Here is a 14,884-nt window from a genome sequence, read left to right on the forward strand (position 1 = left end):
TACAACATTAAAATAGTTATAATTATACAACAAAATGTTAGTCCAAATAGTGATGTATATATAACCTTAAATATTTATTTAAATATAGAGGATTTGTTTTTACAGACATACAAAATATTATTTAGATATATCACATTTAAACATTTTTCAAAACACTTCATTTCAATATACTTTATGTAAAATACAAGTAGCATCATAACATGTATTGTAAAGAAATACCAGGCTTATACAGTATATTAGCGGCAAAGAATAAAGTGAATTATAAGAAGCTAATTGAACTGACAAGTCTGGAAACAAAACTATAAAGGTGCAAACAACAAAAAGTTCAAATATTTGAGAGTGATATTAGTGAGGTAAAACATGTTTTCATACTTTGTCATGTAAAATTCATGATTTACTTTTGATTAATTTATGAATGATGTAATGGACAATAATAGAAATGTACCATAGAATAAAAGAAATTTTAAACCATGGAAAAACTTGAATCAAAATAGACTATCTGCAGGAAAGAACCTTTCAAGTATTACGAAAGTTAAATTAAGAAAGCTGCAAGAATACAAAATAACTCAAAAATACATCAGATGGTATGCATATACAAAGTAAATCAGGCATGTGTTTAATGCCCTTTTATAAATCTATTTGTTTTAAAAAAACAGTCAACATCTTATGTATTGAACATTAAAAAGCCAATATGCTTGGGGAAAAACTAATAACAGTTATTATTTCAAAGCATTCCAAAAAAAGCCTATATACTTCTTTGTAATGTAAATCAATGTAATTTGTTTTAATTAAAAATTAGTTTTTTCTTTTATAACTCGTACTTTTTTTTACATAGATTCTATATTAAATGTGATCAATTTCTATACAAAATATCACATTGCCGCAAATGATAGTCAACACTAGAGTGTGGGCAAAAACAATTGAGAGCATGATTAAATTAAATTTCCTAAATATTAAAATATAGAGGGGGAAAAAATGTAACACTTGCACAATTTTGATAGATTAGTGTAATTAATTATTAGGCCTAACAGAAAAAAATTAGTTGATATGCATGCAAATATTGCCAGAAAGTGTTTTAATCAACTTAAAATTGTGGTCCTATCTACATTAACATTATGAACACAGTCATGAAAACAATTTCTTTTTTCCTAAACCTTGGAGTTTTTAGGTATTGGTAATGGTCTCCCCTTTCTCTGTGGTGACACTCTAGAAGTTTTTCTGCCATTGCTTGGTGCAGATGGCTCATTCTGTTTGAAGTTTTTCTTTCCAAGCACTTTCATCAATCCTTTACTCATGAAGTAAGGTTTTTCAGGAGACCCATCATTCATTTCAATGTCTTCCACTGTTTGACAGAATAGTATTACAGTTTAGCACTTTGACAGTGCTGTTTGTAAAATAAAATTTTATATATATATATATATATATATATATATATATATATATATATATATATATATATATATATATATATATATATATATATATATATATATATATGTATATATATATATATATATGTATATATATATATATATATGTATATATATATATTTATAAATATATATATATATATATATATATATATATATATATATATATATATATATATATATATATATATATATATATATATATATACCATTTTAAAACATTTTTATTTTTAGAAAATAGTGCAAGCAAACTAAGTGGTGTTTTATTTTACCGATGTAAAAACAGCAATTTACTCAACACTTACAAAAACAAAGAAAAAGTGTGTCTACTGCCATGCTGTAAACACTGAAAAATGCACTTGCCATCAAATATGTGCTCACTGTTTGAATCTGTAAACAAAAATAGTGATAAAATTAAGTAACTTAGACACTCACATTAAAAAAGTTTTAAGAGCGATATTATGATGTAATTAATTTAATTAATTAATGTTAGTGTGCTAGGGGAAAAAATCAGTAAAAATGGAAATGGCTCAGAAAATGTTCTAATTTTGTCTTTGATTGTCGCAATCAAACTAGTAAACAATTATCATTAAAGTATAAACAAAATTTTTATCTGAGGTTATGTGGACATGGCTACTGGTTTTCAAATCTCTTCACCCTCCACCCACCCATCTCCTAGTAATAAAAAGGTGACATAATTAAACTGGAAGTGTAGCTAGGTAAACAAAAATATTTGGCATTGATTTATCAAATTGTGTTAAACTACATGTTCCTTCATTTCTGAGGGTAGAAGAAGTTGATTTAATTAATTAATTTCGATGTATTAAATATGAAATTTTTGAATTAGAACTTACAATGACAGGTGTTAAATAATAATTTAAGCTGGGTCGGACTATGTATTTGTCAAAAAATGTGATGCTACCCTTAAACCAAAAGAAAGACATCGTGACTGTGGATAAAAATTAAATACATATAAAAAATTGTTTGGTTATTCATAAAAAAATATCTCAAATTTCTTACAAGAGATGAACACGCTCTTATTTTTTTTAAAGATTGCGTCCTAAGTACTATTACAAAGTTAATAATTTATAAAACATGAAAAGATAGTAAAGAAACAAATCTTCTCCGGATCTACTTGTTTAACTAATATCTCCAGATTTTGTAATAGCTTCCTTTTTTGCTTACAGACTAAAAAAATTTTTAAAAATTAAGTATAAAATTACTTACATATGGCACCAGTCACCAACACTTTACTTAAAAACAACAGGAAATCTGTGACTTTATCCAATACAAGAACTCTATAATTGGAGAGCAATATTTAATTTTTCTACTGCTGGTAAGTATATATTTATAAAAGAAAATGTAAATACTTTTATAAATTCAAATTTCTAGTTAAAAAGCCTACCTGATTGAATTTCTCATAATTAATAAAAATGCATCCTTGGCTGAGATACAAAAATTTTTCCCATGAATAGCAATCTGAAAATAAAATATGATTTTTTAAAAGTTTCTTAACTCATTTATTTAAATGAAATCTACTACCTCAGAAATGAAGATTTATTACTTGTTAAAGTTCTAATTGAAATTAAGGAAATAAAAATGTTCTCTTTCCATGTTGTTTGAAAGCTGTTTTTTATTGCAAAATGCAAAATATTTTAAATAAAAAGCCAATCTGTTTCAATTCTATTGACACTGAAAAGAATAATGTTTACCATGACGTATGCATTTTTGTTGAGAAATTTCATAAATTTCTCCAAACACCAAAAACAACATTTTAAACATCTGTAAAAGAATAGTAAAATACATAAAGTTTAAGTAAATTATAGTTTATAGCAGTCCAGCAGTAATTTTACAAAATATGTTTGATAAGCAAAAATATATTGAAGTTATTCATTTTATAAAAATCCAAAAATAAGACTATGCAATTTAAATGTTTTATGAAGACTTACGCTAAAATAAATTTTGCAGCTTTATTTTGCGAGTCTTTCAACTTGTAGTCCAAGTATTCAAGTAATATCCGAATAAGTTGTATGACAGCTATAATAAATGAACCAAAAGCCAGGGATCCTAAGTGGTACCTGTAACAAAAAAAAATGTATTTTGTGTGCTGTGTAATGATCACAGACCTTTTTTTTCATTAATTTCATACTTGTCAGCTGCAATGATCAATCTTGGGGTAAATTAACTTTTAAATGTGCAACAATCAAATTCTTGTCGTATGTCTAAAATAACAAAACTACTTGTTTGAGTAACATCAACATATTAAAGATATTCAAAGGGATTTTTTTTTTTAAATGATCTGGTCTTAACTTTTGCACATCAATATATTAAAATCACAATTACTTAGAAGTTGGCACTGCTTTTGGTTTATATAAGCAGATTTTCTTCCAGGCAACTATTGGGGGGGGGCTCAGTAGAAAGTCTACCCCCCCCCCCCCACCCTAACGAAATGGAATATATATAGGAAATATATACTTTTAACCGTGTCCGCAGCCCCCCCCCCCCCCCCCCGGAAATTTTAGTCCACCCCCTAAATTTTCAAGTGCCCCCCCCCCCCATGGAGAAAAAAGTCTGGAAGAAACACTGTATATAGTATATAAGCTTCAAGACAATTAACCAAAAAATATATCTAGCTTCCTTACTTAAGCTCATTAGGGAAATACATACCTGAGTGAGTGATAGAGTGAGACAAACAGAGGGAATGCTGGGATATCTTTGGGTTTCTCCCATGCCCAATAGTAGGAGCCAAATGCACCAGCCAAAACCATTTGACCCAAGGCTATTATAAAATTCAGAATCCACAGCAACATAAATAACATAAAAACTTCCAAGGGTATAACATATCTGGAATATAAAATTTATTATATATTTTTCAAAATAACAATGAATAGATAATAGTTCAGTTAAAAGTGGTTTTTTTTTTTAAACAATTATTTTTATTTGTTTCATACCCACAATTAATTTTTTCTGGGTTCATAGTTATGTTTAAAGAATAACAGAATCACTCCAAGAAATAGCAGAGTGGATTAACAACACTATATGTATAACTAACAGCAGAATCAATCAAAGTAGATCTTTGCTAAACTTGGTGAATGAAATATTGTTAAACAATATACTTTGTGAAATTTCGGATTAAAAAAAAACAAAAAAACAATAGAAATAAAAACTGTTCAACATACTCATTTCCTCCATATTTCACAAATTCACATAATGATCCCAATGTAGAATTCTAAAAGAAAATGTAATTTTCAAAAAATAAGTTAGGTTGGTCTATTCACAAAAACATACATGAATAGTTCTTGACTAAAATTGTGTTTGTAAATAAAAGAATTTTTAATTAAGAATTATAATTAGATTTGAGCATGCCTATACTCAGTTACTGGTAGATAAATGTACATTAAATTTGCATATCAAGTTTATAACTTGTAAAGTAAGCCCTCCCTACGTACATTGGGTTGACATGGTATCCTTGATAGATAGTAGTTGACACTATCCTTGCTTGTGTTGGTAGCGTTGCTATAGTATTGGGAATTTCCCATGGAGGCGATAAAGCTGCCTTTAAGTCAAGGCTTTAATGAAATGGCTTTGAAAATGTATTTTTTCAATATTTACAGAATATTTGTATGTATAGCTTTTATTTTTAAAAATTGTAACAAATTAAAGTATAAAAAGAAAAGAGAAGTGAAAATATTAAATTAAAAAGCTTAAGTTATTTATCAGGTTTAGTATTAACAATCATCAGTAAAAATTTAACATTTAAAAAAAAACTATTTCATTTTCTAACAAATTTTAAACTTCTATTACAAAAAAGGGATACATTACACTAGCCACCCAGTACACTAAAAAGGCAATCTGTAACAAGAAGGGAATGATTGGCCAGAACAAAGTAGAAAACATGCCACCTACAGCTCTGAAAAGAGAGAGTTCACAACATTTAAAATACTTCTTATATAAATAGTTGTAAGGTTAATCTAATGAAAATTCAGAATCACAAATCAAAGTTAAATTCTTTATTTTCACACACAAACTACAAACCCATCTAAGCTTGCTAAAGAATAAAGTCAGCCTTGACCTTACACTAAGCCTCCATTTTGTACTAGCTACTGACCTGCTGGCCTCTTTAATCAGCTCTATCGCAATACAAATTCTCTTGACAAGAAACAAGAAGATGAGGAGAAGGATGATCAGGAGTGTTGCTGTAGAACAGCCTGATAAAATGAAGCTGAGTTTACTTTTCATCCAAGTATCAACACTTTAAGCAGCCATTTCATTTCTTTACAGAAATTTACAAAACTAGACACATATAGGTCTAATAGTAGTTAAATATTATCTTTAACTTTTATTAAGTTAAGCAGTTTACACCATTCAGTATCCAAAGGCTAAGCAAAACTGTTTACCATTTAATTAAAAATAATTTCTTATTTACATTATAGGCCAAATTAAATATGTGTGAAGGATATGGATGGTATTCAATATTGACATAGTATAAAAAAAACAATGAATCACAATTTTATAAAATGCTGCTTACCAAAAGCAAGCCAAGTTTTTTTCAGGGACAAATAATAACTAAAGTTTGTGGCAAAAGCTTGAGATAACCCGTACTCTTCAGTGGCATTGAGACCTTTCAGTGTGTAGTACTGGTTAAATGTGTAGTAGCAGGCTAAAATACATGATGGTGGAAATCATTTATAAACACATAAACAAAAGTAATAATTCTATATTTTTAAATTATGTTGGGTTTTTTTTTTAATTTATTTAAATCATAAACAGTGGAATTTGTTTAAAACAAAAATCTTGAAATGAAAAATCAGTTCAGAAAAAATAAATAATGGGGACCTTACAAAATACCATGTATTTCAAATGTATTGTTTAAAATTAAATTCTTTTGACATAGAGAAATATTTCTGTCCCCTAAGTTTTGTTTTAAACTATTGCCAATACATTATATATTATTATGTTATACATTTCATCTATTGAATAAAGAAAATGTGTAATACTTACTAAATGAAAGTAGCCCATAAATGCAGATGAGAGTGACCCAGACCATTATTCCAGCTAGCCATCTGAGTAAGATCATCCACAGCATGCAGAGAATCAGTGACACACCACATCCACTGCAATCAACAGGCAGAAAAACTTTTGTCAAACACAAACAGAAACCAACAAAAACTAACAGTTACATTATTTAAAGAAATTTTTTTACAAATGCGTAAAAAAAATGTTGATCTTTAATTTTAGAATAAAGATAATATTAACAAATATAAAATAATAAAATGATAATTTAAATTAAGACATTTTTCTAATAAAAATAATCTTACATGAGGATCATCCACCAAGATGCCAGAATATCTTTAAACACAAGCTCCACAAATTCCTTAACTTGATAAAACAATGCCATGTAGCTAAAAATATAAATTGAAAAATCTAAATCACTCTTAACTTTATTTTTAAAAATTAACATTTAAAAAAAATTTAATCTTAACTTGAGTTAAAATTTTTAAAAAAATACATACTAGCTCCCTTCACTGATCATGTTGGCTGTGACACTGTTGTTGCTGGCATCTTTAATATTGTAGCTTATGTTGTTATAAGTATAAGAAAGGTCAGCTCCCAAATCAACAATGTCCATAAAGATAGATGGTATACATCGATTTATCACTGCAGAGTGTTTTATAAAATTTAAAAATGTTTTAAATCGATAAAGATTTTTATATAATAGCTTGAAATAAATCCAGGTTCAATAACATTTAAAGTTGATGAAATTCAAGTTTTAAAATTGTTTACTATTGTTTAGAGATATAGTATATACTTCTCAAATTGTAAGTATTAAAATAAATAATGTTTGAAATAGGTACTATTCAAGTTTTATCATTTACTAATGAATAAACAATTTTCACTAAAACAGTATACACAATTGTTTAAAGATATACTATAAATAAACTCTTCAAATTATAATTATTAATGATTAAAGTAGATACTATTCAAGTTTTATTAATTACTAATGTTTAAACAAGTTTTTTTTCTAAAACATTATACACAATTGTTTAGAGATATACTACAAACTCTTCAAATTATAATTATTAATGATCAAAATAGATAATATTCATGTTTTATTATTTACTAATGTATAAACTCTTCCAATTATAATTATTAATGATAAAAATAGATACTATTCAATTTTTATTATTTATACAGTGCAGCCAATACGAGTACTGACCTGGTGTTGTTTTGACATAATAAGATGCACAGTCTGTATGTTCAACCAACTGTTCGACAGTTTTCTAGGAGGTTAGATCAAAAGTAGGGTAATTTTTTTTAGAAATTATAGATATATTATATATTTTAAAGATGTTTCAGAAAATTACACTATCAGGGATAGTATAAGATGCACAGTCTGTATGTTCAACCAACTGTTTGACAGTTTTCTAGCAGATTAAATTGTACATTTTATTTAAAGAAAAGTATAGTAATGGTTTTAAGAAATAATAGACATATTATATATTTTAAAGTTGTTTCAGAATATTACACTATCAGGGATAGTCTAAGCCATGAATTTTAATGAGTTTGAAAATATAAAATATAGATCTACATAAATATCAAAGGTTTTATATTTCATAGCTTATAGAGAAAATATTTTTCAAATTTTTAATTAAGATCACTATCTAACTAAAACAAAATGAAATTTTATTTGGCAAAAAAACTCAAACCAATATAAATTATATATATAGGAATTACTTTTTCACAAGTTTAAAACATAAAAAATAAAATCGAACTGACCGATGCAGACAGTGGATCAACATTGTATTTGCAGATCATTTTTTCTCTTTCAGACGACAACATTGTACTTGCTGCTGTTTCAAGGATGACAGCTTGAACAAAGGACCAGTACTCTGTTGGACATGACTTCACACAGATCTAGAAGAGATTTCATCACTTGTTTTTAAAATGTGCAAACAATTTAATTTTTTTTTTGGTATATTGTATTTTACACCAAAAAAAAAACATTTTTTTTTAATTTGAAGGATGGTTAAACACTGCATTTAATGTTTCATAGTAAAGGAGGTAAATAAAAACGTTTAAAAATATGTTTAGAACATTTGATATGAATGTTTATCGCATTTACACACTGTAGATTATATATATATATATATATATATATATATATATATATATATATATATATTATAACGAGACCAAGGTGAATGTTGTGCACAATTAACAGCATAGCTCATTGTCCAGAATTTTGTCTGCCAAATTTCTAAAACTAGTTCTGCAAGGCAGAAACATCTTTTATAGCTTGCTCATTACAAATCATTAATTTGCCTTTTTAGGAAGAAATTTCTTTTCATCTCTATATCTCTATGCTTATTCAAGAAAAAATCAATTTCCCTTGTTTGTAGTTGTAAAAAAAAACAACTGATGTTTAAGTACCTGTGGTGTTGGACACCCCATAGTAACGACCGCCAGGCCAGTTTGGGCACACTTCAGGATATCAAAAAACACCAAGTATTTTTTATCTCTGTTAATACAACAAAAGTTGAGATTAGTATAAGGAAAAAAAACACCCTCAATCATAAAAAATATTCAAACATTTGTATTTATAAATCTATTTATAATTATACCATGCTAGTTATCCATAAACTGAACTTCATTGTAGCCTAAACTAGGTCAGCCATTCAAATAGATAAACTTAAGAAAGTAAAATATTGATCAGTTAAATAAGTTTATCTTTGTAGGCCTACACTTTTGTAAACAAAACAAAAATCAAAACAGCTCAAACTGAAACATTCAGAAAAATGCAATTTAGTATGTTATGATCATGAAAGGGTTAAGATTTGACCTACTAAACTAGGTCAGCCATTCAAATAGATAAACTTAAGACAGTAAAATATTGATCAGTTAAATAAGTTTATCTTTGTAGGCCTACACTTTTGTAAACAAAACAAAAATCAAAACAGCTCAAGCTGAAACATTCAGAAAAATGCAATTTAGTATGTTATGATCATGAAAAGGTTAAGATTTGACCTACTTGTAATTTCCTTCCCCACAAATGTTGCCATAGCTGTCTGTAGGATAAATCAACTTCACCGGGTCCCCTCTGGCATAGCCTTAATAAAGTTTTAAAATCGTCTTCAATGTGTAAGTGGTTTAAAAGTAGTTTTAGAATTCTGTTGAATTTTAAACTGGTTAAAACTGTTTTTAAATAATACTGAATTTTAACAAATTTAAAAAATGTTTTTAAATTGATTTTTTTTAATTTTTAAATTATAATTTTTCTTTTGTTTTCAAAAGGTTTTTAATTAGTATTGGATTTTTAATTGGCTTAAAATGTTTTTAGATTAATTTTGAAATTTTATTTCATTTTTTGCTTTTAAATTTTTTTTTAAGTAATATTGAATTTTTATTTTGTAATTTAATGTTTTCAGTTGAGTTTTAAAAAAAAAGAAAAAAAAAGCACTTATTGTCAACATCTCTCTATGAGCCCTAACAACACACCTGTGTGACCACTGATAATATTTCTATACCCACTCACCAGCTATAGAGCAGGCCACCATTGCTGCTATAAAGACCAGAAAAATAAAACAACAGATCACATCTGTGCAGGACCTAGGGTAGAACAGTTTGTATAATTTTAGTTCATTGGTTACCACAACATGACATAGAACAAGTCTCTCTTCTTCTTCTTTCTTAATTCTAGATGTGGAAGCGATTTCCTCCAAGACAATTAAGTATTACATGTCAACTGACTATGTGCCATATAAGCCGTTGACTCCGATTTCAGCCTGATTTTCTTTTTTGGATTTGCTTCAGTAGTCATAGTCTTTGTCCAACCAAGGCAGCAATAGTTTGATTTTGGAGTTGTCTCTCCTAGAAGAGTTACTGTTCTCAACTATTATTATTAAGGCTAATCTGTCTTGGGGTTCGAACTTAAGACTTTTCCAACTCGACCACACTGACACCTAGCCTCTGCTCACTACTGTTCAGTATTGAAATTATAGTTAAAAAGTCACATGAACGTTACTCTCATGTACATTTCTGTTAATAATATTGGACACAATGCAGTTTAAACTAGCAACTACTGAAAGTTAATCTAACCTCAGCCTAAACTAATTCAAATTCACACTTGAAAATAAAAATGTGTTTATATCACATATTTGATTACTAACACTTACTACAAGTTACTTTTTTGTCCTTAATCTAACCCTAATAAATGTAAGCTTGTAAGTTCAAATCCAGATTTGCGAGAGAAAATGTGTGCTAAACATTAATAAGATCCCAGGCACACAAAGAAATGTCTAGCTTTTTTATCTTGGTTCCCTCCCCTTCATCCCCAACCTCACACTACAAACGTATGTTTAAGGCGTAACATAGGTCTATAATATAAGGGTAATTTTATAATGATATGAGCGAGGCGTAGACAACAGGACACTATAATAATGTTATAGGTGTATTATATCTCTATAAGTTGGTATCAGAGTTTCTTCCAGACATCTCATGAAACTCTACCCCACCCCCCTCCCCCCCTCCCCCGAACGAAATATATAGAAAAATTTTATAGAAAATTTTAGTCCGCTTCCCCCCCCCCCCCCGTAGAAAAAAGGTCTGGAAGAAACACTGATTAGTATATAATTTCATAAGTGCCGTAATAAAAGCGCTACAGTAACACCAGTTTTGAATCAAATACAACTCTATATTAATAATTTTATAATATATCGCCACCCGTATCAGATCAAGATCTACCTGTTTTTAGTCGGCCCCTTGAAATTAGGATCAAATGTTTTTGCCTCACCTGCAACAGACAATAAAATGTGTAGGGTAATAACAAGGCTTATTCATTAGACATTGGATCCCCAACACAATAGAATCAATGCGATTATTGATCGTAGGGAACTGGGGGACGATACTCAAATAAGGGGAGGGAATCAAAGAAACAAAGGGACACAACTACGCAGAAGAATGACAATTGTACTCTAATTTTAGTACATAGATCAATAAAGCTATGCATAGCATCACCTGAATAAAATACATCATGCATGTCAATTTTTTTTTCTTTACAGTTGTATTGCTATGAGGTCTTTTATCCCAAGTTACTAGAATAATAATGTATTTATTTGGTAGGATGGCACTTAAAACAATGTGTATAATCATATTACAACAGATACAAATATACTACCGCTGATAACGTTACTATTTAAGTAAGATTTGATCTGTGTGTTTATTTTAGGAATGGAAAAAAGTACATCGGCCATTGGTTTAAAGTAGAAAAAAGCCTACGTTCCCGGGAGTGGTTCGTTCAACGAAGAACACATTTAATTAGTCTTACGAGGTGAATTGGTAGGTTAATCACGGTAAATATGAGGTAGAATAGGCTTACTTTACTATCAACTATTAAAAACACTTGGCATACTATATATATATATATATATATATATATATATATATATATATATATATATATATATATATACATATATATATCTACATATATATATATACATATATATATATACATATATATATATATATACATATACATATACATATACATATACATATACATATACATATACATATACATATACATATACATATACATATACATATACATATACATATACATATACATATACATATACATATACATATACATATACATATACATATACATATACATATACATATACATATACATATACATATACATATACATATACATATACATATACATATACATATACATATACATATACATATACATATACATATGCATATGCATATGCATATGCATATGCATATGCATATGCATATACATATACATATACATATACATATACATATACATATACATATACATATACATATACATATGCATATGCATATACATATACATATACATATACACACACATACACACACAACCTCCCCTAACATAATGTACTCTGTCTATCATTGAATCGAGCCAATTTTGTCATAGAGGTATTTTTTTCTTTAAAATCACTACATCCGATGTATCCTTTTTTTTCGTTTACTACGTAGCCTGCGTGTATTTTGTTGCAAATCGCTAAACGTGTAAACAAGGTAAAAGCCATTACTTCACCTACAAAAGAGTCTAATGGTAGTATGAGACGTAGGGAACAGATCGTGTGGTTTAGAAAACATTGCTGATTGGTTTGCTATTTTAGACTGAATAAAGTAACTATGACAACAAGAGTATCGGTTTTGAAGCTTGCGACATGGCGGATTCGCGAATAAACATTAAATACAACTTGCGTGTTTTGTAAAAAATTGTTTTTGTGGGTCCCTAAAAATGTCAAACTTGATCAAATGGTAGCCTGTTTGTGTAAACTAACCCGAAGGATCTTGGACGAATGGTAGAGTGTTGGGCTGCTAACCTAAAGGTCTCGAGTTCGGATCTCGGTTCGGACATCCCTGAGTACACCCAGCTCTGATGGGTACCTGACATACGTTGGGGAAAGTAAAGGCGGCTGGGAATAGAGTTGACCACACTATCCCGAGGCCAAGAAATATATACTCTCTACTTCCTCTACCTAATGGATCGCTAGGTCGTAAGAGAAATCTTTACTTTACTTTAGTAGACATCAACACAAACCTTTATTTTTCATTACTTTACCATAAAACCAATTTATACTTCTAACTACTGTATAGGCTACATTATAAAATGAAAAAAAAACAACTTTAGAAATGATATACCAAATAAAACGTTTATACATCATCTGAAAATACAACCAGCCCGGTCGTAAATTAATGGGCTCGCTAATAATTTTATCCGAAACCGGCTGTTGTCGTCTATAAACGACGTCACACTCCTAGGGGAAAAGGGGGTTCGGACTCAGAGGCGTAGCGACCATTCCGCGCCCGGGGACAACCTTTCAATTTGGCACCCCCCCCCCCCCCCCATATATTTTTTATATTTATAATGCAAAACTGCAGCTAAAATGAGCTTTTATTTTTTTTTCAACCCATTTTGGCGCCCCTTTGGGTCGGCGCCCGGGGACATATGTACCCCACGCCCCCGCCCTCTCTACGCCTCTGTTCGGACTTTTGTGACGATGTTACATGGCAAGCGGGTGCAGCAAAAAAAAAAAGTCATTTTGAGTGTGTGTTGGTCTTAGGCCTTAGGTTTTACTTCTGCTGGGTTTTTTTTTTTTTTTGTTTCGATAGGGAAGGCAAAAACCGTCTTAGAAAACGTGACGTTGTTTATGGATGACCCTTTTCAAGAAAATCAAACTTTTGGCTGGTGAGTGTGTGTGGGGGGGGGGGGGGGGGGCATGGAGGGAGTCGTGCACTACATGAAACTTAAATACTAAACTGAAAAATTTTATTTAGAAAGAGGAATGCTAAATCATAACAACTGTAAGGAAATTATGTTTAAAACTGTAATTTTGTAGCTGGATATTGTAGCTTACACATAGGCCTAACTAAAAGATGTCATTTAAGTATTCTATATCCCAGTGCTAGACTGCAAATCCCGATACTTTCGAGTTCGAATCCGGGTTCAAGTTAGTGAAACGTCCCTGAGTCCACCCAACTCTGATGGGTACCTAACTCACGTTAGGGAAAGTAACGGCGGCTGTTCTTAGTGCTGACCACATTATCCCTTTTTATGCCGAGGTCAAGAAACATATGAACTCCATTTCATCTGCTCAATGGATCGTTAGATCTAAAGAGGAATATTTTTATATCCCATATAGTGTTATAAAGCATGTGCATAGATCACCACCAATCCATGTTAAACAGTGATTGCAAATGGTTGTAAAACGTAATGAAACCTTATCGTGTGTAAACTAAAGTGCATGTCAGGTTTATCAACTGTTTTAAAAACAATTTTTTTTTTAAAAACTAAACATAAAGAAAACAAAAATACTGTGTTCTACAACATTACTCCATACAACCCTCACCCACCCCACCCCATATAACACAACAGCAGAGGCGGTGCAGACCGCACCGGGTGACACCATTTAGTGGGGGGGGGTGGCACCAAGTCAAAAAATAGCAAAATATATAGAGAAAAATGATAATTCCACTTAATTAAGTGATTAATTCGAGTGTTAAATAGTCTTTTACGAGGTGCAAATCGAATGTTTGAGGGGGAGTGCAAATCGAAAGTTTGAAGGGGGGGGGGTGACACCATCAAATGCCGCACCGGGTGACGCCCGACCTCGCTACGCCACTGCACAACAGAACAAAATATAAACCACCACTCGATCCGCTTTGTGTTATACGACATGTGCGCGACACCTGGGGTCATCACGTGCAATCCATTGTGTACCTTGTAACATTACCAGGGCCCATAATCTACCGCCAGCCTCAAGTATGAAAAAAAAATATCTACGGATCAAAGGGTTTATGAGAACAAAGTTGAATCCCACTATTTCATCTTGTAATTCGACGGAATGTCCCACACCACATGAACTTGAGCATAGTGGAATTAC

General features: G+C 30.1%; 1 protein-coding gene across 1 annotated transcript; it reads right to left on the reverse strand.

Moving 5' to 3' along the window:
• Positions 1–151: 151 nt before the first annotated feature.
• Positions 152–11,215, reverse strand: LOC131951764 (choline transporter-like protein 2; the record flags this gene model as incomplete). The annotated part of the gene is given in 22 exon segments (XM_059314149.1): positions 152–1,342; positions 1,736–1,820; positions 2,285–2,379; positions 2,658–2,728; positions 2,836–2,909; positions 3,143–3,212; positions 3,380–3,508; positions 4,098–4,274; positions 4,610–4,659; positions 4,880–4,982; positions 5,248–5,340; positions 5,539–5,638; positions 5,959–6,090; positions 6,432–6,544; positions 6,749–6,832; positions 6,944–7,088; positions 7,648–7,711; positions 8,208–8,345; positions 8,862–8,949; positions 9,460–9,538; positions 9,964–10,037; positions 11,172–11,215. Coding segments are annotated over 22 exon segments (2,202 nt in total), but the record flags the coding sequence as incomplete, so codon positions are not given.
• Positions 11,216–14,884: the final 3,669 nt, after the last annotated feature.

The sequence above is a fragment of the Physella acuta genome, unplaced genomic scaffold (genome assembly GCF_028476545.2).
Source record: "Physella acuta isolate Inbredline_101_S28 unplaced genomic scaffold, ASM2847654v3 ptg000826l, whole genome shotgun sequence".
In the NCBI taxonomy this organism is placed as follows: domain Eukaryota; kingdom Metazoa; phylum Mollusca; class Gastropoda; family Physidae; genus Physella; species Physella acuta.